The following is a 27308-nucleotide window of genomic DNA, read 5'->3' on the forward strand; positions in this document are numbered from 1 at the left end:
CAACCCCAAAGTCTAGCCCCTCACCTAAGGGCAAGTTGCAATCTGGCTCTGCCACACTCCTCTGTGGCCAGGTGCAGTGCAAGTGGGGAAAGGAGGGACACAGGCCCACCCACTACTCTAGGTCCCGACTCAGGGACCCTCTAGTGGTAGCCTCTCTCTGTCTGCCTATCTTCCCCGGGCCACTTCCCCTTTGGCCCTGTGCACCTTCTCAACCCTTATTAGCAGGGGCCACAGCCTGGCAGGTAACTGGGCCAGAGCTCTCCTCTGCTCCCCCAAGCATGCCCAGCGCTACTCTGTCCTTACCTCAGGAGCCAGTCCTCCTCCATCACTAGTCAGAGAGAGACTGCCCTCTCTTTTGCTAGGCAGCCTTTATATAGGACCCAGCCCAGCCCTGATTGGCTGCCTCTTCCTGCCGTGATTGGCTCTCCACAGGCCTTTGTTGACTGGCTGCTGGTCTGCGCAGCCTCTCTGGCCTGTTTCAGCCCTTTTTCTCATGGAGTGGGTTAGCCGCCCCACTACAAAGACACACAGAAGTACTTAAACCCAACACGCGCGCTCTGAGCTGTACCCATTCAGCCCTGGTAGGAGAGAAATCCAAATGGACCTAGAACTGAGACTCTCATCTCTCCATGAATAAATGGTGGGTCTTGCATTTGAAAATAAGATAGCCCAGACACATCTGGCACTTATGAGCTGACTACTAGCTCGAAAGTTAAAAGGGGCCTCAGTCAAAACAGTGGATAAAATTTTTAAAAGATCCTAGGTCCCAGCTTATAATATGGATCTGACATCACGGAGATATACTTTACGCAAGATGGCTCATGTGAGATATGATTGGAAAGGTAATGATTTACTGAATGTGATTATCCAATTTGTATGCCTGTATCATTTCTGTGTCTGAAGTAGGAATATTGACCATGCATCTGTATTTCAAATGTATTACTTTGGGTGTCACCCACAACCAGCCCTTCAGGTACAACAATGGAAACGCCAGACAGTGCTAATGGCCCATTTGCCGAGACAATGGACTGTAAAGGAGCTTAGTCGTCCTGTGGACGCTGGAGACAGCCTACGGGCAATGCAGAGACATGGATCTGAGTCACCTTGTACTGGATACCCCTCCTCCCCTTTTGGTATGCCAGTGGTTTTCCACTGGAAGACAAAGGGCTCCTGCCTTATACAAGAGCTGTAGAGGCAGGGGAGTGACATCATCGTGGTTCTCTCCTCTGCCTTCCCACCCAAAGAGACACTGAAAAACACCTGGAAGCAAGAACTGAACTGGGGGAAGAAGAGTTGAGCTTGGCAAGCTGGAAGGGGGTCCAGCTTGTGAGTAACAATAATTGAGGTTTCAAGCTGCAGACTAGTGCATCTGCCTTTCAAGACTTTCTGTAATCTCCCTGAAACAATATCTAGGGTGAGAAATTACTTAGTTACCAAATTTCTTTAGTGAAACAAGCTTAGTTTGTGTGTTTGATTTTATTTGCTTAGTAATCTGCTTTGTTCTGTTTACTATCTCTTTAACCACTTTAAACCCACCTTTTGTACTTAATAAACTTATTTCTTGTTTATAATATAACCCAGTTTGTGCAATTCATAATGGGGGGGGGAAGGGGGACAAGAAGTTGTGCATATCTCTCTTCACATTGAGGAAGAGGGCGAATTTTATGAGCTATACAGATATTTCTATACAGAGCAAGACAGTATTATTTTGGGTTTGTCACCCAAAAAGGGGTGTGCACATGAGTGCTGGGGGACTCCTCTCACACAGAGCTGACTTCAGTTATTACATTATTATAATTTATAATAATTTATTATATTATTACAATTTATAATATCATATTATTATATTCTAATATACTAAGCCCCAGACCTTCTTTAACATGCATGTGAGGTGAGCATTGGCCCCTCATTCTATTTTCCTCCTAGTGAGATTTGCATACAAAGGACTCCAGAGATAAACAGGTCATTAAAAAACTCCAGGTAAGACGTTTAGCAAAAGAAACATTTTATTGAAAAAAAATTACATTTCACGTATACACCATGAAAATAATGATTTGTGTTTAATTTTCATTAAGAAGAGGTTAAGACTTTCACAAAAATGTACACTCTGTATTACAGCATTACTCTATTTGATAACAGATTCTGGTGACCTCTGCCCTGTTCATTTACATGGGACAACAGTACAGCGGGACTAAATGTGCTACAAACAAAAGTCCTACACATTGGCCTCTTCCAGATGCTACCACCTTTTGTTAAGAAGAAAAAAAAAATCACCAACTGGGTCAATATTTAAGGTTCATTTTATGTATTTTAAGTAAGGCCAAACTTTAGTTCTCCTTTTCAGAAATCAACAGCCTGGAGAAAACGCCAATCGAAAACAATTCCAAACTCCCTTTTCTCCAGTGATTGAATAAGTGAAAAGCACAGTAAAATGGCATTTAGGAAATAATGTTTCTTCATTTTCCAAAATGAAAGTGACATAAAAAGGCTACATTTAAAATGGCGCCCACAGCAAATTGTAAGGTCACGATTCAATGGCATTAGAATATCCAGAACTTAAACCCTTCTATCACATCATCTCTCTCCTCTAATGACAAACCATACTACAGTTTCCCAATATACTAATAAGTCAGAAGAAAATATTCTTCAATCAGTATTGAACATTTCTTGTATAAATATCAATTCTGATGGAGCCACTTGGCACTTATGGACAAAGGCTTCAATCTAACAAAGTGCTTAAGCACACGCTTAACTTTAAGCACATGAGCAGTATCACTGAAGTCAATGGAACGACTCACATGCTTAAAGTTAAGCTCATACTTAAGGGCTCTGCTAGACTATGATGTATATACATCTACAAGTGCTCTTTTACAATGGATCATTTATTAATAGGTTCTTCAGACAAAGTCGTATTCGGCTGACAGCTCACAATGACTAGTATTATACTGCCTGAAACTAGGTCTTCTGGAACACCCTTCCTCATAGGGATACTAGTATTATTTTGGTTCAGGAAGTTTTTTTTTTTAATCTGTAAATAAACAACAACAAAAATACATATTAATGCCACTTAGACTGGGAGACTTAAAAAAAGTAACCCATTAGATGCTGAAAAGTGCAGAACAATTCAAATCCAGCGTTTTCTGCAGTGAACAGCAGGGTTTATTGGGTGCCTTAAATTTTTCTTGTGCAAAAACTATGAGTTCAGATAGTGTGGCAGGTTTGCTGCAAGAACTACAATAATTTGTTCTACAGAAACAGTCTAATTTTTAAACAATTCTTGTCAGACCTAGATAACACTGACAATGTACAAGTACTGTGAAAACAGGCACTGTGAAAGCTACTTCACATTACTTTACCCACATAACTGTAGTTGTAAAAGGCAACCCGTATCCAGTTCTAGTGGATCTTCCAATGACAACCAACGACAATCACTGTACTACAAATTGTGCAACTGTGTAGTGGTTTTGCAGTGGGAGAGAGGTACTCGGTTGAAACAATCAAACTGAATTCACTTGAGAGCACTGAGATTTCAATATTTGTTTGAAGTAGTTAGCGTTTAAATACCAAAGTTCTTCATGAAATAAGTGGGGCCCACCACACCAGCTGGCAATTCAATATCAAGGGTATCAATTCTTTCAAAATGAGACAGCCTTTGGGTGTGGAAGAGCAGATGATGCTAATTGTATCTTAGAGTGTTCTATTAGCCTCATACTTACTATTGTAAAAGTTAAGGAATATAATTTAATACATTACATTACATCTTGCAAATGCATTCTTAACTTTTAATGCATGTGGATAGCCCCATTGACATCAATAGGACCTACTTGTGCATGTTAAAGGTTGAACATGCGCATGACTATTTGCAGAATCAGGGCCTAAAAGTTTTTGTTGCTCTTAGGAAAACTGGGCAAAATCCTGCCCCTAATTGTGTTATTGATTTCACTTCAGAAATATACAAAAAGAGGTGCAAATGACTGCTGTATGCAAGCACCTTCCATTTATTTCCCCTGTGTGAATCTAAGGGCCCATGAAAACTATGTCATCGTGAGACGTCTCATATGGCTAGAAAGACAGCAAGTGACCCATGAGGGCCCCAATACAGCAAAGCACATAAGCATGTGCTTTAATATCAAATGCATGATATGCTTAATCAGGCCCTGGGGGCTGTATTTGAAAATAAAACCAAACTTGGCACTCCCTGCCTTAAAGGATGTTGTCACTAAGTGAAAAGCATAGCCATGTACCTATACTCCTTGCTAGCTTCCAAAAACTGCTGCATCTCCTCCTGAAGGTCAGTGCAGGTAGAGAAGTAAGTGCATTTTGATTCTGCCTCAGGGGCTCTATTCTTTCCTCAAGACTCATCACACATAAATTGTGCTCACAGATTCCAATGGGAGTCGGGTATGTGCACAGTAAAGCACAGAATAAAGCATACCCTCCTCTGTCCCGTATCACATGATTAGATGCTCCATCAGGTTTTTTAGTTCTTTGCTATCTCTACAAAGCCGAATAGCACTTTGTCAGGCCTGGATACGAAAAAGCTCCCAAGAGAACACAGCTGATAAGTTCTTCCCCAGCTATTGCAAAAAGTGAGGAATTTATAAGTGTTTTTAGGAGGCTGGACTCTTTCTTTAGAAAAATAAGAGAAGGGAAAGAAGACATTATTGTTTACTATTGTCAAATAATTTCTCCAACCCGTATGTATACATGGCTGGGATATGGATACAGCATCCAACATTGGACCCTAACCCAGTTTATCTGTGCAGGCAGCCCCTCGCCCTTGCATGGAGGCCCTGTAAAATAAATGTAAAAAAACCCCAAACCAGTTTCTTGATACTTAGAAGTGATTTGCTTTTCTCCTATTCTCCCACCCTAAAAATTAAACATAAAAAAAGTACATCAAGGTAAGAAATAATTGGTCTGATCTTCAAAGGTGCTGGAACCCACAACTCCAGCTGAATGAGATTTATTGGTAACTCAGCTCTTCTTAAAGTCAGGCCACATATTAAAAAAAACGTTCATAACACTTCAGATTACAACAACTTGCTGACCAAAAAAAACCCCTTCACTTTTCTCCATCCGTACTGTTTGTCTATTTTTGCACTCCACTCAGCATGGGCAGCTAAACAAAGCCAGTCAGCTTCACATTCAGTTTTAGTTTAGTCATGTTAACTTTGATTCTCTTGACTCATCTCCTCAGCACCTCCGAGACATGCTTAATTCAAAATCCATAAGTTTCTAACTTACCCCAGCTTTTTTTATCATTATTGTTAATGCAACTCAAAACTGAAATTTGGGACTACAGATGTTTAAAAAAAATCAATGCACAAATTACAGTGGGTAGGGCAGCAATATTTAGCCCTTTATCTACTGTACTACTGCTCCCCTCCACAATTAAGCATAAAAGCCTTTCTGAAGAAAGAACAAAATGCACGAGAGCCAACCAGAATATACACAAACACTATCAAAGCCGACATTTTCACCAGAAATTAAAACCATTACATAGCACTCTGTTTGTCTGGCATAGAATTCGTTTACTTATTTTATATGCCTCAAGGATGATCTTTAAGAGATCCAAACATACAATAGGGTCATCTATTCAATACGAAACACCACGCAAATGTCAAGTACATAGAAAGTTTACTTGTAAATATTTCTCTGTTTAACAATTTAGAACTAAAAAAATATTACTTCAAAGGCATATTTTATTTATTTGTAATCTGTCCAGGGCTGGTGGGGTTGTACTATCCCTACCATGTCATAGCCACTTTCTGCTCTCCTCCCTCACAATGTTACGCTCCTGGAAGAGGCAGATATGATGTGACTGGGACCTGAAGCCACAGTGCTGTCTATAAAAATATAATTCGTAAGACTTTCCACTCCCATTCTGAAGGCCTGCACAGCCAGCCCCCAAATTCTGCATTTTCCCGCCACTGCAACTAAAACGTTAACACATATACACAGTACATATGCTACATTCTTCTAGACACAGATTTTTCTAAATAGCAATGCAACAACAAAGGCAATATGTAAGTTATACAGGTAATTTCAGTGATAACATATGGCACAGCCTTCAAATATTGTTGGTATTTTCTTCAATGTGCTACCTTATTCTCTACAAATTCATGGTTTTTTGCCTCAAGACCTGCGGCTGGTCCCGGAGGCACCAACTGAGGAATATGCATCCTTATTCAGGAAAGTATTGCAGACACATGCTTAACTGTACACGTATGCTTACGTCCCATTTACTTAAAGACTCACTGAAGTTAAGCATGTAAGTGCTTTCCTGAATCAAGGCCAGAGGGAGCTTGGTAGCTGGAGCAACAAGTGCCAATTCATAGACTCTGTTTTTGGTGTCACTATCGAGGCTTGGGATTGGTTTCCTGGTTAACTGTATGGAAGTTGTGGGGCTGCTATACTGCTTATATGTTCTTCTCTCCTGGATAGTTTCTTTTTGACCCAATTTAAATGATGAGCAACTAGCTTGGGATCTCATTCTGAAGAAAACATATTAAAAACAACAGATTCCCTATGAGATCTGTGTTCAAGGCTCTTCTTTGGTAAAATAAGCACACACGTTTCACGTTTCTGATAAGCATCGGGGCATCCTGTTTACCTTAAATCTTCTACTATAAATGTGCATAAACTCATTGATTTACCCAAATATTTAAAAGTAAGAGATTTCTAGTTTCAAAGCTTAACAACTATTGCAGACTTGAACGTTTAAGTTGCTGTGCATAGCATAATGTATTTCAGAATGCTATGGAATAGAAACTGTCCTCGAATGAAGGGTCTCATTTGTCAATAGTTAACACGAAGAGGAGAGGAGAAAGGTATTTTCAAAAGCCATTTTTCTTTTGAAAATATTCTACTCTAAATATTTAATTAATAAATCTGTTCCATTGACTTAAATAGACATTGAAAGGTACTCCAACAATGAAAAGCTGCAATCTGATTTCAGAGAAATTATTTGTTTAATGTTTAAGCTTTAGTAAAGAAACATTTTGGTTTCCAAGTAGCTGGACTATGTGTTAGTTTTATACCAGCGTATAACTCAACTTTTTAAAGGGGTATAGGGGAGCCATTGTTTCATTTAATTGGGGGGCACCAATTTCATTTGGCTAAGTGACCAAAACAGCCTTTCTGACTGGCACAGGCATTTTGCAGAAGTGACTTCTTTAATAGAGGAACTCCCATGTTTCTCACTAAACTGGATGTCTGCCTTCTTCCACTCACAGAACGGCCGGAATGTGTAAATTATGCCATGTGGATACAGGCCAGGGGACCTGACCTGGCACTGCACTCCCTTCGATTTCACTGCTCAAGAAGCAGACCAAGGAATGAACTGTGGTTCTTGCTCTGGAGCCCCTGATCCCCAATGAGGGCAAAATACTCTCTCACCCTACGCTTTCAGTAACATGTATATGGGAATGGAGATGCAGAATGCCAGAGTCACTTTTCAATTGCAACATGTAGGTCTCTCACAGGCAGTTATGGAGCTAAACATCATGTATAAATCAGTCTAGCAACCTCAAATCACTAACTCCATCTCCTCTCCATTAGTGAGCTTTAACTCTTAACCTTCCAGCAAGTTTCTGCTGCTATGAAAGTTATTCAAAGAAATGCGCAGAAGATAAGCCTAGTATTACCCCTCCCGCCCCCAATCCTGTGGTTTTATATTGGGATAATTTAGGTGTCCAAATGTGGGCTTTCCCCTTATCCACCCAATCTTTATATCAGCTACTAATAAAATCTTAATCAAATCCACGTACTCAGGAACACTACCGAACTGTTCTTGTTTTGTTTAATTCTGAAATGGGTCAACATATTCAAAACTAAGAGCTAACAATTTTTATGCACAATATATTAATGTAGACATTTTTATTACAATCTTTCTTGCCACATGTTGTAAAATAAAATAGACTATCACAATCACTGTAACAGTATCAGACAACGAATGAACATCGACCAATCCAGATAGGTATGGGATACTCTTAACAAGGCAGTATTTTTAGCTAGAAACCTTGGTCCGCCAATTCTTTTGTATAGTATGTTGGTTATAGAGTTTTTGCATTTTAAATATAAATCAGCAAATGAACATCTCCATTACCAATTTTAATGCAGATTTTAAAAAAAAGCGTACGTACGCCAAGCATGAATAAACTTCCACAACACTTTTTTTTTTTAAAACTGCGAAGTGTTGTGATGTATATATCTTCCAAGGAAGTCAGTAGGAATTTTACGCACAAAAAGGTTGGGTTCTGGCCCAGACGAGAAGAGATAATTCATTTTAAAGAGAGTTTTGGTCCATTCTGCACAAGGGCTCCACAAATAAGTGAAACTATAATAATCAAAATGGCTGCCCACAAAGAAGTTCATCACAGAACACGGGGTCAAACACAAATGAATTAGCTCAAGTAACACCAGCCTTCCATTTTGCTGACCAATGAAAATCACTGAACAGAATGATTGAATCTGCTGCTCTCTGCCAAATTGCTTGTAGCTCTGCAGTCATTAGAGACATTCATTTTAGTTTGACAGCTTTTCTTTGTAGGAGGATCTGCCAGTGGATAAGACTTGACCCCTGTGATAGACTCATTTCCTTTAAAGGGATAATGGGCAACTGTGCTAAAGGCCAGAGTGAATACTGAACCGTTTCCTAGCTGCTCTGGAAGTACATGGAATTTCTGTATCAGTGGAACCTTCATGGATGTTACATCCAAGAGAAGAGAAGAGAAGGAGGAATAAAAGAATGATTGGATGGGATTGTTTTGAGTTTGTGCAGTGTGGCGCACACAGTTGTTCTAAAAACACTAGGAAAAAGTGCTACATAACATTTCACTGGTAAAAATGACTGCAAGTTACATGAATTGCTTTAACGTTTAAAAATACCTTTGTTCATATGTTGTGACCAGAATGTACATTGTTACAAGGTAACTACAAAGTGCACTTACAGTCAGTTTCTCCATGCTTCTTCAATTATTAGACACTGAGCCTGATTCTGCAGCTGATGCATGGCCTGCTCTAATTAAAGTCACAGAAAGAATATAATTGACTTCAATGGGAGTTCATTCAGATATCATACGAGCATCTCCCACTGCCTTCAACAGAAGACGGTAGAATGCAGTGGCTGCAAATTGTGGCCAGTTCATAACTGAACTTCTCCAAGTTCAGTTCTGCATTTTCATGTCTTTATTTTCCCTCTGCTTTTTTGTGGGTATTGTGTCAATTCATCACAGATATTAAAACTAAAAGGGCATTAATGCAGGAGATGGGGGAAGATGGGGGTCCCCCTTCCTCTGAAGCATCAGGCACAGGCCATTCCTGAGGTCTGAATATCTGATTTAGACCACAAGTCCAAGCTGCTATGGCAAGTCATAGGCACCTCTTATTAGCTTGCCTCTGTTCTGCTTCATAGGAAAATTCATTTTGGCTAAGTTTTACAGATAAAAATTCTGTACTGAATTATTGTCATTTAATTTATTAACCCCTTTCATGGAATCTATTATTCCATTTTCCATATTAACCCCTCCCTTTTCCTAGAAGCACAAACCAATGTATTTGCTCCTACACACCAAAAGAGACTCCTTTTGTAGCATCTTATTGCAAGCTTGCCATAACTATGCTCTCTTGATGGCAAGAAGCTTGGATCTGTATGGTTACTGCTGCTTTTCAAAAAAGAAGAGGATTATGAACCTCTCTCTTTGACCCCCTGACATGAAGAACAGGAATTTCTCACTAAGCTATGGAAAAGTTGAAAATTCTGGATGGGCTAGTGCTAGAAGTTTAACACTGCGAGGATATGTAAAGAATCATTGTGTGAAGAGTTGGAACAATAGTCTGTTGATCAGAGCTTCCCAAGTCTATGGGAAGCACTGCAAATGTCAACATGAAATGTTATGAGTTTAAAAAAGTGAAACAAAAAAGGCTTATGCTTATAGTTATCTCTGGGGTGGGATACATGGCCACTAAGTGATTAGCACTTGGCAGTGGTAAAAACGTATTTGTGTTGAAAAATAAGTAGAAAGCCCTTGGAGTTGTATTACTGAAATATCATTTTTGTTTAAAAGCTACTATCTCTAATTTGAAAGTTGATTATGTTTCCCATGCAGCTTCCACAGCAAACATTGTATGTTAAAGAGGGCAGTTTTTAAAGTAATAAAGATCAGTTTTTAAACATATGGGAATTAGCAATTATCTAGAAGGAAAACAGCTTTAAACTGTTTAAAAATACAGTGCTAAGGACTTTGCTAACACTATGAATGTTGGACATCAGCCATAAGCTCATGCGCCAAAGGAGATTGCTATGCTTTATTCATATTACCAGAATTATTATTGCTAGGAAGTTATTTCATGGTGGAGGTTATTGTAAATTGTGGCAGTCCAGTCAAGTTTACTAAGTAATTTCCAGATTCTTTTTTGCGTTTCTTATGTCAGCAGAGCAAATTTTTAAATTTTAATTGCTGAGTGCATTGGCGATGATAAAGTATTAGCCACTTAGAGCAAAAGCTGAGAGTTCTTCTCTTAAACTTATTGCAAAATGCATTAGTGTCTTATGGGTTATTTGCTTCAGAGATGCTGAAAAAGAGAGATTTAAGAAGTCTATTAGTTGGAAAACTTCCACTCTATTAAAAAGAAAAAAATTAAATCTGTTTGGCCTAAAATTAGTGATACCTGGGTAAATTCTCTCCCTGGGTTCTGCTGGTCGAAACAAAATAGGGGCTCCAATGGCAGAAAGTCCACTCGGATAGTGGATGAACAAAGACTGCAGTGGCACAATCTACCTACAACCCAGGGACCTAGACCTAGCCAGTTGACCCAGCTTAGTAACTGGGCAGGGCTGGCCAGGAAGAAGTTTCTGGGAAGGCACCCAGGAAACACACAGATCAAGTGCTTTTTCTGGCAGCCTTAGACCGTGGATGGAACTGAAACTGCCCTCCTTTTAGCATCTCCCTCGGTGCACAACTGCTTCCTGCTACTGCAAGAGGGTGCAGTTTGTATCTCTGTGTGCCAGGGTGAACAAATCAAGTTCACGGGCTGTTTTCAGGTTTGGGCACATAGAACACACTAAGACTCATTCTCAGAGGTGCAGAGAACTTGCAGTGCCTGTTGAAGTCAAGAGGAGTTGCAGGTGGTCAACATCTCTCAGGAATATCCCCAGTGCCTAATCAGCACCCAGAGTACAGAAATTGTCAAGAAACCCATTCTGAGAACACTTCAGGGAACAGGATTCTGATACAAAAAAGGTTAACCAATAAAAATTCCCCAGCTGCCTCCATGGAAGGGAGGGGGAAAAAAAAGAGATCAGGAGGAACTTCATACTGAAGTGCTTTGGTACTATGGAGGATAATAAGCAGTAGTATAGCTCCTTAGATACACTCTAACATCTTGCAACACACATTAAAAAAAAATCGCTATTTGTTGTGGAGAGGAAGCATAAAATAATTCAGTAAAATTCAGATCATGAAACTGTCTAAAGAGTGGCATTATAAACAAACAAATCTCTCTACTTATGTCTGCAGGCAAGGTAGGCAACCGTTCACTATTTAGTGCTTTACTGATGAACCTGTTGTACAGTGCTCATTTTTATTAAGCAGGTACATCCTCTAAGGTTTCTAAATAGAACCATCCATAAAGGGTAAAATGCCCTCAACAAATAATGAATGTTGTCAGTATCCCAACGGCTTGCTATCCGTTGGAATACTAATAGGGTTACTTTTACAAAAGGTAGCCATTTTATCTCCCTTTCTTAAAGAAGCTTTGTCTTGAAGTCTTAATAAAAAAAGGAATTAAATCTGGTTCCAGAGGTAGAATTATAAATTTCTACTTGGTGCTACTGGCTGGCTAATTAGACTAGTAACATTGGTCTTTTCTGGAGTGGAACATGGGGACAAAGTGATGTGGATACTTGTAGTCACAGGAAATAAAGGGATTAGCACCTATAGAAATTGGAATCACATATTCATTCATAGGCCAGAAACAGGAAAAGTTATTAACATGAAATGATACTTCAAGACCTCTGCAGAGCACCTAATGCTAAATATTTCCAAACAGCTCCCTATATGCAGCCTGAAGTTGTGTGCAATTTCAACCCTACTGAATTTCATGGCAGTCGAGATAGTGAATACCACAATACACTCCCAAATGCCTTCAGTTAAGGGAGTAGGTAGCTAGTGAAATTGGCACTAGATGCTTTGCTACAGTATATATGCCAGTCAGTCAGTCATTCCACTAGCAAATTCATACCCAAAGTCTTTGGAGAGGCAGGAACCCGTGTATTCTCTTGCCTATGGTACACAGACTGAGTGAATGTGACAGCCATTTTGATACCTGTGAGTAAGTTTTACTACTCACTTTTTTTTTTTTTCTTAAACCAATTCAAGGCCAGCACATAAGTTTGATTGTGGATATCTGCCTACACAGGGCACTATTTCATGGAAGTCAGGTTTCTGTCACAGATCTAAGGCAAACATTACAATTTACAGGAAAGAAAAAGAGGACATCAATACATTGTGCGTTATTGGGAGACATACAGCCTTTATAACTCAGTAGCTTTTATTATTATCTCCGGGTTTTCTATGTCCTTTTTGCTTTGGACCATTCTCAGTTCCAGCTGGGCTGGGCTAGGTTTGTTTCCTTTTCCAGCGTGTGCTAAAAGAAGATATTGAAGTGTCAATAATAAACAAACACACAAGAAAAAAAAAGAATGAATACGTTTCTGTCCTGTCCCCATCATTACTTTTTTCCCTCTTCTCATCACTGTGCTACCACTGCCCATTGCCTCCACCAGAGGGTATACAGCACATTGTTTTCCCTATCCGCCAGCCCAGGTACTTCTGCAGCTCCACCATTATTTAGAGACTGCTCCTGAGCAGTTCTGAGGGCCCTCAACTCCTCTTTGGATCTTACTGGGACTCGAGGGAGTTCAGCAACTTGTATTCTAGGTGACAGGGACCAGGCTGCGTGGCAGTACAGTCAAACTAGATTACTTATGTGCTTCCAGCTGGTGTTTTTAATTCCCCTTCCCAAGAGAAGACAGCTTGAAGAATAATTTATTCAGCTATCACAAGACAGAAATTCACCACTCATTAATAGTTGAGGAATCCATCCCAGGCCTAACATACACAGAAAAGGGTAACTGAGGCAGCTGGTGCATCCAAAAATCAGAAAAAGGTGAGGCTCCCTTGTCCATTACATTCAGCATTTTCCTCAAATTTTCCCACTCTTGTTCTAATAGTAATGCAGTCCCACCACAAATGCAGCACCTGTCGACTCACCAGGGCATTTTTACTACTGTCATCTAGAACAGAGTTAGAGGACAAAGCAGTGAACACGCTGGTGCTAGAATTCCCTAAATTCTGTTTTGTGGGTGTAGTCTAATAATAGGCCACATTTAGTGCTGAAAACAACTTTCCAGAATGTTTGTTCTAATGAGGATGTGAACAGAGTAAATACAGGAACAGGGTGTAAAATGATTACCCTTTGCACACTTGATGGTCCTTTGCAGAACATGCTGCATAGCTGATACCGTCTTTTCACATGCCACCTGAAATTAAATATACATATATGTTTAGGCTTACCAACATTCCAATCACCCAAGTTAGTCGCAGTGCTTTTGACTAGAAAGTTCAGAGGCCAACTTGATTGACCCGAAGGGTAACAAGAGTCAATGAGTTGTTTTTTCTCCACTCTATAAGGCACATACAAGTTGGCAGCTGAATTTAATGCATAGTGTAAAAAGCTGTAGAATCTTGCAATAACTAGGAGCAAAAGGATCCAAATTAAGGACACAGTCTCCAAAATTAATAAGTAAGAAAGAATCAGCGTGCAAAACACTTATTCTGATAACAAGCGCCACTACTGTAAAAATCAGTTAAGAACCAAGGACAAAAACCAAATATTTTTAATTTATAGAGTATCTTTGATTTGGTAGAATCCCCAAATACTTTTACAGACTGTTCAGAGAAAGATCTCATCAGCCATCACTGAAATGCAATCACCAAAAACGAGTGGGTTTTTGTGGAGAGGGAACTATATCTATAGGGGACATTTTTAAGTTTGTATAATGTTAAGTGTCCCAGAGCTGACATTTGGTCAGGGGAATAGCTCACACTCTTGCAAGAAGTAAAAACAAAAGGAGGACTTGTGGAACCTTAGAGACTAAATGTTATTCTGTATTCCGGATATTGTCTCTCCAGCATTCTGTATCTATATTCTGAGGACTAACAATAATAAAATGAAAGAAGTCATTTATTAAAGCAGTTTCCTCTACCAGAAAAAAAAGCCACCTCTCTCACACACCTTAAGATTATTTGGATGTTTGTGTGTCCAGGCCAAGAGCATCGCAGCAAACAAGTCTCCAGTTCCAACGAAATCAGCATCCACTTTAGGAGACTCCATTCGAATTCTCTGGGTCACCTTGGTGCCATCTGCTCTAGCTGGAAGGCAGAAATACACAGTTAAGAAATTGAACCTCTCCCTGCAATTAATACAATACTTACTAAAATTTAAAAGGCAATTACTGTAGTGCTTGACACTTTAAGTCAGTAGTTCCTTAGGCAGATCTTTAAAAATTTGCAACTATATACCAGCTCTTTCAAACGATTTTTCTCCAAACTTTGCCCATTTGGGAGCCACATCTGCAGTGTGAGTGCTACACATAATTTGGAAGAGATAGCTAACACCATCATCTCCATACAGGAGTGCAAGCCACAGCATGCACAGGTCCCAGCATGTATTTCTCCATCTTGACCTATTGGCAGCTGGTTCAGTAAGTATGGTGAATCTGGAAGCTGCTCACACCAAGTTAAGCATCATGTGCTGGAACATTTAGTATCTCTAGGTTGCACCTCGGTTTTAAATGTAAGGGCAGCCACAGGCCACAATGGAGAACAGTCTGTACCGGACCCATGATTACAACAATAACGAAAAAACAGCTTATGGTCCATTTAGTACACTAGAATTTTTAGGTGGTGCCAAGGAACACCAATTGGTTCTAGATCAGGTTTGTATTTCTTAATTATTAATCCAACTGGTTTCTTTTGGCAGCCCAGAATGCAATCTCTACATTTACATCTCACTGGTAAAGAAGAAAGTGGGATTATTCGCCATCCTGCTCAACAGCACTCCTTTAATATGAGAGCATTCAACACCAATTTACCAAGCGTACACACAGTGCTTGGTGCTATCAGAAGGTGGGGGAGACATGGAGAGAAAAACGGCTTAGGAAAGAAACAAATTGTTCCTGTCCAGGTTGTTTACAATCTATTTTGTCAAGAAGACAGTGCAATTTTTCTTCTTCACTGACAAGCATCTTAAGTTTCCATCTTCCCACCCCACCATCACTGCAGGTGTCCGAATCCATATGATTGAGCTGTTCCCATGTACTCCAGGCTGTTTTCATGGAGTGATTTATTTTTACAGCAACAGAAACAAATGGAGTGAGCTGTTCGATAAAACAAGACCATGACTTACTTTTCCTTTGGCTTCCTAGCGCAATTAGGAAGTCACTTCCTAGAGAACCCTGTAGGTCTGAGCTTGTGATCACCACTGTCTCTGGTCCCATAGCATGAAGCATATCCATTACCTTCCCATGCACAAAACAACAAGAACTGGTCATTATGTGTTACTGATAAATGGTAGCAGTCACTGAGCACAGCTCCATTAATAATGCTGAAGAACAGTTTTGTGGAATACTTAAAAACTTCATTGCAACCCTCATAAAGATTAAATAATTTCCCCTCAAACAACTAATTTAAAATATTAGGATTAGATTTAGAGATCTATAACATTAATGCACTTATTACAATATATTAAGTGTCTGTGTTATTTTCAGATCCTCTTCCTATACAGTCCAATACCATGAGTTCAACTGTACAGGCCTCGAAAGAGGAGAGTGAAACCATAAGTAATAAGAAACGTCTAATAATGTGGGGTGTGGGGCTCCCCTCACACAAAAAGTTCCATGATTTAAGATCTTATTAGACAGGGGAGAGTGAATCCACATATACGTGTGTGAGCGCTAGTGTCTTGTAATAGTTAATAGGATTCTGATAACTTCTCCAGCAACTGAGGTGTTACACTGAACTATAATGACAGAATGGCTTATATAGCCAGCATCATAAGAGACAGTGAATAATAATAATAATAAATTTAATAAGCCTCAAATAAAGGGAATTTATCTGAGCTTATCATGTAAATGTTTCTCAATCTCCTTCTCCTTTTGGAACCTAGGTACTGTATGTTTCAAAGGCATGTGTGTATCTGCAGAGGACATGTACATGTCTAACATTATAGGTATATTCCCCCCTCTAACCATTTCTCACCAGAAGTCAAATCCCTATTTGTGACTCTACAATTGGCTGGTGTGGAAGTGATTTTGATTTTTACACAAAGAAAGGATGACTTCAGTACTGGATTTAGCATAAGAAGCAGATACAAAAATAAATTCCCCTAGAAGAAATCCTCTCAGCTTAGCTATGACTCATGAACAGCTGAATAATAAAGGCTTACTTCTCCTATTATTATTCTGTATCGCTTTCCTTTCTTGTCTGAGTTATTCAAAGTTATTTCTCAACTGTCAAACTTCCTAACACACACAGAGTTGGTCAAAATCAGTAACTCCACCCACTGTTGCCAGTGCAAATGAGGTAATGGCAAGTCCATTTTCATTCCATATTAAATGTTTCACCAAGGTTTCTAATATTCTTGTACTATCTCAATCAAAACTTAAAAAATTGTGAAAAAACCTGAAAAGCCTCTCAAACAGAGACTTGGCTGTACCCTATAAATAGATGCCCCTGCTCAGGAACCAGTCAATGGCACTACTGATGTTACCAGACCAGTACATACTGTGATCTCTCACTGTGCGCAACAATTCAGACACCATGGAATAGTAATTCTGAGAACTGGTTTATAAATGGTCTTTTAAAAGAGGAAAAGCAAGTGGATGGTATCTGTGGCAGAGCCGTTTCTAATAGAAACCCTCTTCATAATTTTCCATGAGGCATCCGTTGTGCAATGCTTTTATTCAAGGTTATAACATGGTTCACTCCATGGTTTTCTAACAATCGTTAGTACACCGTTGCTAGCTGCATGGGTGCCCCGTTTCCACCCTACTTGGGCAACTCTTTGTCTGATGGATGTAGCAAAGTAATAGAACAAAGATTTTTCTGTCTTTGAAGAATGAACGACCTGGCTTAGGGCCAGATCTTCACAACAAAGGAAGTCTCAACTATGCAGACCCAGCACAGTTAAACATTCAGGTTGGTATTCTAGAGCAGAAGAGAGAATTCTATTCCTAAGCCATCGCCCAGCCTCCAAATACAAGTGAATACAAGACTGTAGCATGGCCATTCCAAGGCAGGCTTATCTAAGACTCTAGCATGATTTATTCACCTCTACAATAACACCAGACCATGTATAATTGTGTCAGGGGATTATACAGTGCTGCAATTGATCTTGCTATTAGAGCTAGCTAGATAACATTTTTTCCCAAAATGGAATTAGTTTCAAGATTTCAAAAAGAAAAAAACAAACCAAAAACTGTTCTCATTCTGCCTTTGAGCCTTGGGGGAAAAACATAAGACTCCCCCTCTGCTTTCCAGAATAGCCAGTTGCCATGTGGTTAAGGCACTCACTTAGCATGTGGGAGACCCAGGTTCAAGTCCCTACTCTACCTGAGTTGAAACAGAGTGCCCTAACCACAAGGTATTTGGGGGTCACTCTCTTCCCTCCCCACCGACCTGAGAAACCTTCCCAACTCAATTTTCATGAAAATACACTTTTCACAGGAATGTTTCTTTTGATTAATTGGCATTTTCTAATGAAAAAACAAAACATTTGTCAAAAAATTCCCAACCAGCTCTACTTGCTCTGCACTTGAGGTAAAACCCTGGCCCTGCTCTTGACTTTATTCCCATTGACTTGAGTGGGGCCAGGATTCCAGCCTTGGTCTTTGCTGTGCAGATGACATCATGTGGAACAGACCTTGTATGCTGCAGGCAGCTGAGGAAAAACATGGCCAGAAGGAAAAGAAAATCCTACAAGAAACTAGTCTTCAAATGGGTAAGGTACATTTATTACCACATTGTCTCCTCCCCGGAGGAGACGAGATTTTTATCAGTAAATAAGGGTTAACATCCAGCAATCACACTGCTGGGTAGAGAATTCATCTGTAAAACAGTTACTCAGCAGCATATTATCACCATTCTTGTGTGGGACTGGAACGTACAAACTGAAAGCTAATGGCTTGTAAGCATGACTAGCAGCATAACCACTCCACTCTACTTAGGCTCTTGATTCCATTGATGAGAATAGCAAAGACACTGTTATAATTAGTGGTGAGTCACATGAGGGGTATTCCCTGGATAGGGCACACTGGGGGATGCAAAACAGGAATAAAAATGGCTGAGATTTTTTGAGCTGCTTTCCACTGGGGAAAAAAACAAAACAATCAGCAAGCGACATTCAGATGGCTTTGCTGGAGGAAAAACTGCAAAGATCATGGCTGCTGTAGGTTCACTACTATCCTGGGTGTCAGCATGACCATTGGAATACAATTTTCAGATAAACATTAAAAAAAGGTGAAAAATCAAATCAGGAGAAATAATTCCAGAGTCCTTTACTGAAAGAGTCAATTGTATTCACCAAAAGGAAGTGTGTGTTAGAACATAGAACTGAGCCCCTCAAGTCAACATTACATCAAATCCCTAGTTTTACGCTTTACGTTCCAACCCTGCAGACTTCAGCATATGTTCAGCTTGCGTAAGAACGAGAGGATTTAACCCTACAAGGACAAATCCTTACTGTAGAACAGGATGTTTGTGAAACCTGCAGCTTCTGGCATTGCCAGATCATGATGCTAGCTTTCACAGGACAAGGTTCAGGTTCCTCTGTGCCTACTATTTGGAAGTGCCTGAAGACCATAGTTGCAGCCTGGCTGCTAGTCCTCTGCACTTCTGGGGTGAGCACCACAAGCCCCATCCTGCCGACCAGCTCTCTGGATAGTAAGACACCCAGCCCCTCTAAAAGTTAAAGTTAAGAACCTTCCAGCTGCAGCTACCTACAGCAGAATAGGACCCTGAGCCCAACCCTTCCTGCACACACTTTCCTCAGTGCTGTTCCCTGCTGCACCGCAGAGCTTGCTGGTAACTTTTTCCTCTCTAGCAAGCCCTGTGGCAGAGTGAAAGCTGGCTGTGCTAGCCCTGCAGTGTTGCTATCACAGTAGTCTCATCCTGGCAGCAGCTAGCACACCACAACAGTCATTTGAATGAAGAGTATGGTTTTCATCCTAATGCGTGCATTTCTCCATGACTGGCAGTGGGATCATTTATAATATATGGGGGCTCCTTCACCCCCCACCCCATCCTTACATCTCAGTGGCATTAAGTCCACAGTGCTCTATTTAATATCATTCTTTTGGTTTTATTTAAGTCTTTGTAAAAGATTTTCCTTCAACATTCCAACACTAATCATAAGAAGTTTTCTGTGCATGAAGTGTGACCTGAATCACTACAGCTTTGCAGAGACATTACAGAGAAGGAGACACGGGAGGCTATATGCAAGCATTAAGGACACAAATTATAAACTGCAAAATTGCAGGCTGACCTCTGGACACACACACACCTACGTACCTCTAAAGCTTCTTTTTCTGTGTGAATCTTTCTGCCAGTGAGCAACCTAGCAGTCAAGAAAGAAGATTAAAAAGCATATATACTATGGACAATCACTGTTTGCTTTGCTCACCAGGATTAAGTCTCTGAATATATGTTATCTTGTTTACAAGAGGGCCTGAGCAAACCATTGGCTATATTAAATAGCATGTGGTACCAGACTGTCTTTCAGTGTCTTTGCATACAACAGATAGAAATTTCTTATCTTATTGGCAACTGACTAAAATTTAAAAAGCTCTGTACATGAAACCAATGGGTGGTCTAAGTTATGGTGCAGTGAATTGTCTGCATCACAAACATTTCCATCTCCCATGATGAACCAAAGACATGGGACTCCTTCAGTAAAAGAGGCAAGACCATGATGCATCATGGGAGATTTAAACTGATCAGGGAGCCCAGCCTAGGGGGGAGAAGGGAATCATGAGGTATTGCTATGGTATTTCCAAAGCCAACTATTTCAGTCTTCAGCCAGACTATTTGTGGGGAAAACAAAACAAAAATAAAAAACTGAAAAAAAAATTTATTTTTTTGCACTGGGAAGGTGGTGGGGGACAAATATTTTCCAACAAGCTCCAGAAATGACCTTTGGACACAGTCAATTAAAAGTAACTATAAAATTCAGATGTTTAAGAAAATGGGATATTTTTGGGAGTTATTTAAATAGGTGAAATTCAAATAATATTTTTTTTAAACAAGCAATCTTCAAGATTTACTAAGGAGCTCCATTTAAAAACAATTAAAAAAAAAAACAAACCACCAGTAACAAAACCCATAAACACAACCAAAGCCAATTTACTGAATATAATGGGAGGAACGGAGTTCATTTGTTCCTCTTTTAGCCCCAGATTTACCAAGCGTACTTACTCAGCCTCAAACTGATTAGGAGTTATTATATCTGCAATGGGTACAACTTTGTCCCTGTAGACTGGGAGAAGATCCTTTGGCACATACTGGAAAACAATAGGAAAATGAAAATGAACTCTGCCAGTAATTACTTTGGTAGTTACAGTGGTAATTTTCCTTCATTTAAATTTGATTCCCATACATTAACATACATTCTGTAACCTAGTGGACTACTCAGTTTCCAACCTGCAGGAGTACTTAGAAGTTAGAGCAATAAATGGAGTCATAACTCCTGGCTTCTCTTCCTAGCTTTGCAACTGACTTGTTATGCGACTTTGGAAGAGTCCTTTAACCTCTCCGTGTCTCACTTTCTCGCCTCTGTTAAATGAGGAATTGTTCTCCAGCTGGCATGGTTGTTGTAAGAACAACTTCATTAATGTGGGCTGGGAGGGGACACCAAAGATTCCTGGCTCAAAACTACTTCCCCCCCCCCCAAAAAAGTTACAACTGTTACTTTTTATCTTGCACAGTGACTATTTATCGTTGAGACGTGTTGTGCACATATACCTTCCACTGTAGCTGTTTGTGCACCCGCTACACTTGACACAGAGACTTTTAGTCAGCAGTCCTGTTGGGGTAGTGCACATGCGAGCTCATGTGTCCTTGTGCCTCCAACCAAGGGTATAAAGGGTGAGGGAACTCCAGCCTCCCTTCAGTTCCTTCTCACTGGTAGCTTGGCAACATTAGCCTCCGAAGGAGCAAAGAAGAAGGGTGAGTCAGGGGATATGTATGTGCACATCTCCAATAGTTACTGTACAGAGAAGTAACCTTTTTTCCTCTGAGTGGCTGTGCACTTCAGGTGATTCCCAAGCACTGCTCCTTCAGGTGGTGGGAGTTTGGCGTCTACTTGAATAATGGACTGTAGAACGGAAGCTATTCAGACGGCATAGTGCTTAGCAAACGTGTAGGCAGATGACCACATTGCTGGTCCACAAAAGTCCACAACTGGGATGTTGGGAGGAAAGCCCACCAGCCCCTCAGGTTAAGCGGTCAAACAGCATCAGTGCCATAGTCAGCACTGGAATTATTGACGGTATGAGGTCGGCATCAGTCAATGGAGCGGGTGTTGAGTGTGTCAGTTCAGACAGTACTGCGGAGCGGCACGTGAGGGCACTCACTCTTCACTTGGTGCCAGACAGCTAGTGCAAGCCTGCATCAGATGAAATGCTGCAGCTGGAGTTCCTGTGTGAGCTCAAGGAGCCCTTCTTCCATCTTGATGCAGTCTTTACTTTCAGAAGGATGGGAGTTATAGCAGCCTTGTAGTATGGCCCAGGAAAGGAGAATGACTTTTCTCTCTGGGGGGTCTACAGGTCCCCCCTGTGAGAACTGGATGAAGATGGAAGAGCCAAAGCTGTCTGGAGGAGGAATACTCAGCTTTCTCAGTCCCAGAGGGGCCTGGCTCATAGGCTGGGAGCATGTTTATCCTTGAGGTACTTTGTACCTAAACAGACTAGTGTGTTCTCCTAGTCAAGGAGTTGCAAATGCTGCACTTGTCTGATATGCTGTTCATCATGTTGAATGAAGCAGCAAGTATGTCCATCGTTCACATTCATAACAGCTTCCCATGAAGGGCAGTATTTAAAACCTGGGGACATGTAAAGCTAGTACCAGAGTGCAACCCCAGGAGCAAGACAAACAGAAGTTATCCCTTCAGGGAGAAAAATCAAAGGAAACGCTAAAACTATGTATTTATACAAAGCCTAAACAAGTGGTCACCAACTGGTCAATTGAGATCGACTGGTCAATCCTGGAGACTGTCCCAGTCAATTGTGATCTCCAGTGGTGCAGCGGGGCTCCTGCTAAGGCAGACTCCCTGCCTGACCTGGCCCCACACTGCTCCCAGAAGTGGCCAGTGCACCCCCGCAGCCCCAGGGAGGGGGGGGCAAGGGTCTCCGCACACTGCTCCTGCCTGCGCGCACCACCCCTGCAACTCCCATTGGCTAGGAATGGGGAACTGTGGCCAATGGGAGCTGAGGAGGTGGTGCCCACAGAGAGGGACAGCATGCAGAGCCATGTGTCCCCCCCGAGGGGAAAGTTCTGGCTAATGGCTGTTGGAAAATCTATGTGAAATGAGTCACCCCAGACTAGTTGCTAGTGGGCAGGTGTTCAAATCACAACTGGCAGTTTTGTTGGCATTGTCAACGGAGAGGCCTTCGCAATGACAGACGGCTAATGCACTTTGAGTGGCATGGAGGAAATTTTTCCCTGACAGTCCGTATGCTAGTTGTTCTGTGGGTTGATAGGGGACCACTGTTCCCAAGGCTATCCATCTAGCACATTTCAGAAACACTAAGTTCATTGAAATAAAGTAAGAGCTCTATAAATGCGACACTGGAATTCAGACTCAAGTTTGAGCAAGGTAGCTTTGTTCTGGTATAAGCAGCTTGTCAATCTAAATATGGTTCAAGCAGACAATTACCAACCATAGAGCCTTCTCCATTCCATTTGTCACCCATCACTGGATCACACACTGCAACAGAAAATAAAACCAACCTTAGAAACAAAGGACCCCTGCGTAGTCCCTGTGGGGAGATCTACTTTCACCCAACAGTAGGAGACATGGTACAATACTGTCATTTTATAAACTTGTGTCATTTGACCCACTCTTGCAGTACATCGGAGCAGGAGTTTGTGATCCACGAAGGGAAAGGGCGGGAGGAGGATGTCAAAAACAGGTATCAGAGGGTTGTGACCACTCTGCTCTCTCCATATTGTTAAATTTTGGGGATGGGATGTCCTGGTTAGAGGTGGAGGAGGGAGTGTTGTGAGATGGAAAATGCTGAGAACCACTGCCTCAGTTCAGAGCAATAAAAATTAGTGAAATCTGGGAAGAAAAGGGGAGGAGCTTATATTTATAAATTGTGTCACACAAAAGCCTTATTTTATTTTAATTAAGAAGGAAAACTTCTTCCAGAGCAGATTTTGTAGACACATACCAATCATGATAAAATTAGGATTAAGACAGACATTTATGGTGCAGTCTCAGGATCATCAATCACATTAATAGCCTATTCAGAGTGACCTTAATTTCAAAATAAGATTGGCAATAGTCCAGCAGCTGGTGATGTGTTCTGGAACAGCAATGCTGTCCACAGTATTAAGAGAGTCACTGTCAAGATACAAATCATGGGACAAATCCCAAGGTTCTTATTCAATGTTCAGTCAGTCCTTGCTCAGGCAAATTTCTATTGGTGACAAAGGGAACCTCTCAGAGAAACAACCTCAGCATTTGGCACCACATAAAGTTCTTTACCTCTCTTACCAGTACCAGTGTCACTCATTAATCTGAAAGAATTCTATAAATTAAGTTTATTTCCTGCTATTTTGCTGCCCACTTTTTATATTTCTTTCAGATGGTCAATGAACTACCATTAAGTGGATACATAATTGGTTAAACAACAGCAAATGATGAGTGAGTAATAACTATTGATGGAATAATGTCAAATTGGAAGGAGGTCTCAAGTGGGGTTCCACAAGGATCTGTTCTGGGTCCACTGTTATTTAACATTGTTATTAATTACCTGGATGTAGGTATAGAAAGCATACTGATCAAATTTGCAGATGACACAAAGCGAGGGAGGGGTTGCAAACATTGTGGAGGATAGAGCTAAAATTCAATGGGGTCTTGATAAATTGGAGAAGTGGGTTATAGACAACAAAATGAAATTCAACAAAGACAAATGTGAAGTGCTACACTTAGGGAGGAAAAACCAAAAGCACAAATACAGAATGGGGAATAATTGGCTTGGCAGCAGCACTGCTGAGAAGGATCTGGGAGCTGTGGTGGATCACAACCTCAACGTGAGTCAGAAATGCAAATGCAATTTTTGGTTCCTTTAATAGAGGCATAGCATGCAAGTCCCGGAAGGTGATAGTATTGCTCTTCTTGGCTCTGGTTAGGCCTCAGCTGGAGTCCGGTGACTCAAATTGGGTATAGAAAGGATGTAGAGAAACTGGAAAGGATCCAGAGGTGAATGACAAAGATGATCAAAGGGATGAATGCAAGCTATGTGAGCAAAGGCTAAAGGAACTGGGTATGTTTAGTTTGGAAAAGAGGAGAATAAAGTGGGGGGGAGGACATGATAGTGGTCTTCAAATACTTGAAAGGCTGCCATAAAAAAGATGGATAAAAGTTACTCTCTCTTACCAGAGAGGGCAGGACAAGAGACAATGGGTTCAAATTACAGCATAGCAGATGTAGATTAAATCTCATGAAGAACTTCCTAACTGTAAGAACAGCAGGACAATGTAACAGACTGCCTAGGGAGGTCTTTGGAGGTTTTCAAAAGAAGGCTGGATAGCCATCTGTCTTGAATGGTTTAGACACAAGAAATGCTGCATCTTGGCAGTTAGGCTAGATGACCCTTGCGGTCCCTTTTAACCCTATAATTCTATAAAACTGAACTGGGTGGTTTTAGTTTCTGTTTATAGTCTATTTTCTGATTTCATGCTCTAGTACAAAGCTGTTGGGAGCTTCATAACATATCAGAGAAATATTTTCAATGAAGGTTTAAACAAAAAAACCACCATCGCTCATGAAAAATATTTCTCTTCATATAGGTTTCATATGTTTTTTTTAAAAAGCATAAAAAAGCCAGTTTGCTTTAAAAAAAAATTAAAGCATATATCCTGGGTCTAAATTTAAGTTGTGGTGTCTAACAAAAGACAGATTCAAACCACATTAGCCAGAGCCATGTTTAAACATTGTTCTTTGCTGTATAGTGCTGGCTTTAGGCCAGCTTACACAATTTTTACCATGTCAAACACAGTGTTAGAATGACAGTCTTCCCAACCATGTTATAACATGTTGCCTTGAAATGGTAGAAGCTGCTATGTAGACTGCTCCAAATCCTGGTATACATAGTACTAATCAGGTTACAAAATGGTTTTATAAAGCCATGGTACCGCCTGGCCCTCTTCTAGGCTATATAAACCAGTTCACAAAAACCACTGTAACATAATTAGACATTTATGAGGAGATTTGATACTATATAGGCATGTTGTTTCCATCATGAACTGTTTAAACATGGTTTAATTGGAACTCCAGGATAGACAGTCTTAATGTCAGCAGAATTATTACGTATTTCGTGGTGTTCATAGAAGGTTGTTGATTTTAAAACTGTACCGCTGATGCTTTTATTTATTTCAACAGGAACTGTCTGCTACTTATAATACATTTGTTAAAACATTTGTAATGCCTACAAATCATGACTGAATGAGGCACTCATTTATGGGCTACTCTACACAAAACATCAAAGTGAATCTGAGTATTTTTCACCTAGAAGTTGTTGACATCACTGCTATGCTTTAGAATGGGGCGAACAGGAACCCCCTTCTTCCCTGCAATTTGGCACCCGGTGGACACCTGAGATTGGCCAACATAGGGTGGTTACAATTCTTCAGCTCTGCAGGCCAAAGTCAGTGACTGAAATCTAAGTGCTGCTGGCTCAAATGAGATGTACGCCACAAACCAATAAGAATTCTGTTAGCTAGAGGAACAGTTTAATAAATCCAGGATCTGAGTCATCTGTTTCAACTGATAATTGCTTGTGAATCATTTGGGGAGTGTTCTGACCATGCAGCTCTACAAAATCTGAAGACCGTTGGGTCAGGCCATCATTTGCAGTCCCTATTCATGGAAAGCTCCCACTGACTTGACTGTGCAACTTAAATAGGAGTTCTGCCTGATTAGGGTCTGCAGGGTTTGACCATGGCCATTCAAAGTACCTACAGTGATCAAGGAACTGGATAACTCAGGGGACTAGTAATGGGAAATGCAGGTTTTCATTCCTTTACTGCTGGTTTGAGCCTGGCCAGCTCTGGGCAGCAGAACATTCCTGTCATCTGCCAGCCCTCATGTGTAATCTCAGAGACAGGTCCAGTACTAAATGGTCCTGGATTCTGAACTGGCCTTTCAGAAATAAAAAGGCCAGGGTGCCACCTCCAGGATGTGACTGACACACCTTCACAGGACAACGTGGAGAAGTCTGTATCTGAGGATCAAGCGAAGACATCAGTTTCCAGTATTATCAGTACGTCTCACGCCCTCATTGCTAAGCAACAAACAGCAGCAACTAGATAGGATTTCACAGGACTTTGCTAGATAGAGAGGATTGCTCCTTAAGGCATATCTTTCTTTGGATGGCATGATGCAAGAAAAGCAGCAGAAGGCACAAAAGTAGAAAGAAAAAAAATAAATCACTTTAGCAACACTAAACTGACATTCCAATGGAGTCTCAGCAAGATCAAAACAGGGCATTGTTGTGAAATTCAGAATAATGTCAGAAGACTGACTTCACCTGAAGGGATTTCAACACGTGCACAGAAAATAATGAGACTGAAAAACTTAAAAGCCATCAAGTCCTTACCGTACACTAGATCAGAGTTCTGTTGCTTCAACTCCTGAACGATATCAACCACCATTGCAAGGAATGATGCATCCCTTGTGTAACCTTTAGGCAGAAAAATAATTTTTAAGTTAATTTCAGAGAGCAACATTTTGTTTACATCAGATACATCTCTATGCAGAAAGGAATGCTGGTCATTTCCTCCCATTCCTGGAAAAAAAAAGTGTTTAGAACTGAAAACATCTTAATATTTTATTTAGGGATAAGCGGATACAGAACAAAGGCAAGATCAACACTTGCTAACTCACCCAATTAAGCCTCTAAAAGAAAACAAGTCTTAGTAAATGAGTCTTGCATAGCAATTGCCCAATACGTGGTCTAAATG

At 40.6% G+C, this 27308-nt stretch overlaps 1 protein-coding gene across 2 annotated transcripts in view; it reads right to left on the reverse strand.

Moving 5' to 3' along the window:
• Positions 1–1988: 1988 nt before the first annotated feature.
• Positions 1989–27308, reverse strand: part of PDXK (pyridoxal kinase) — an 81294-nt gene continuing 55974 nt past the window's right edge. For both annotated transcript variants that reach the window (XM_043538166.1, XM_027826823.3), the window contains exons 4-11: positions 26945–27028; positions 23000–23046; positions 20538–20623; positions 19635–19680; positions 15475–15586; positions 14302–14438; positions 13480–13546; positions 1989–12651 (exon numbers count right to left, since the gene is read on the reverse strand). In XM_043538166.1, the coding sequence (XP_043394101.1) occupies positions 12539–12651; positions 13480–13546; positions 14302–14438; positions 15475–15586; positions 19635–19680; positions 20538–20623; positions 23000–23046; positions 26945–27028 (692 nt within the window). In that variant the 3' untranslated portion in view covers positions 1989–12538. The remainder of the gene's footprint in view (positions 12652–13479; positions 13547–14301; positions 14439–15474; positions 15587–19634; positions 19681–20537; positions 20624–22999; positions 23047–26944; positions 27029–27308) is intronic.

The sequence above is a fragment of the Chelonia mydas genome, chromosome 1 (genome assembly GCF_015237465.2).
Source record: "Chelonia mydas isolate rCheMyd1 chromosome 1, rCheMyd1.pri.v2, whole genome shotgun sequence".
NCBI lineage: Eukaryota > Metazoa > Chordata > Testudines > Cheloniidae > Chelonia > Chelonia mydas.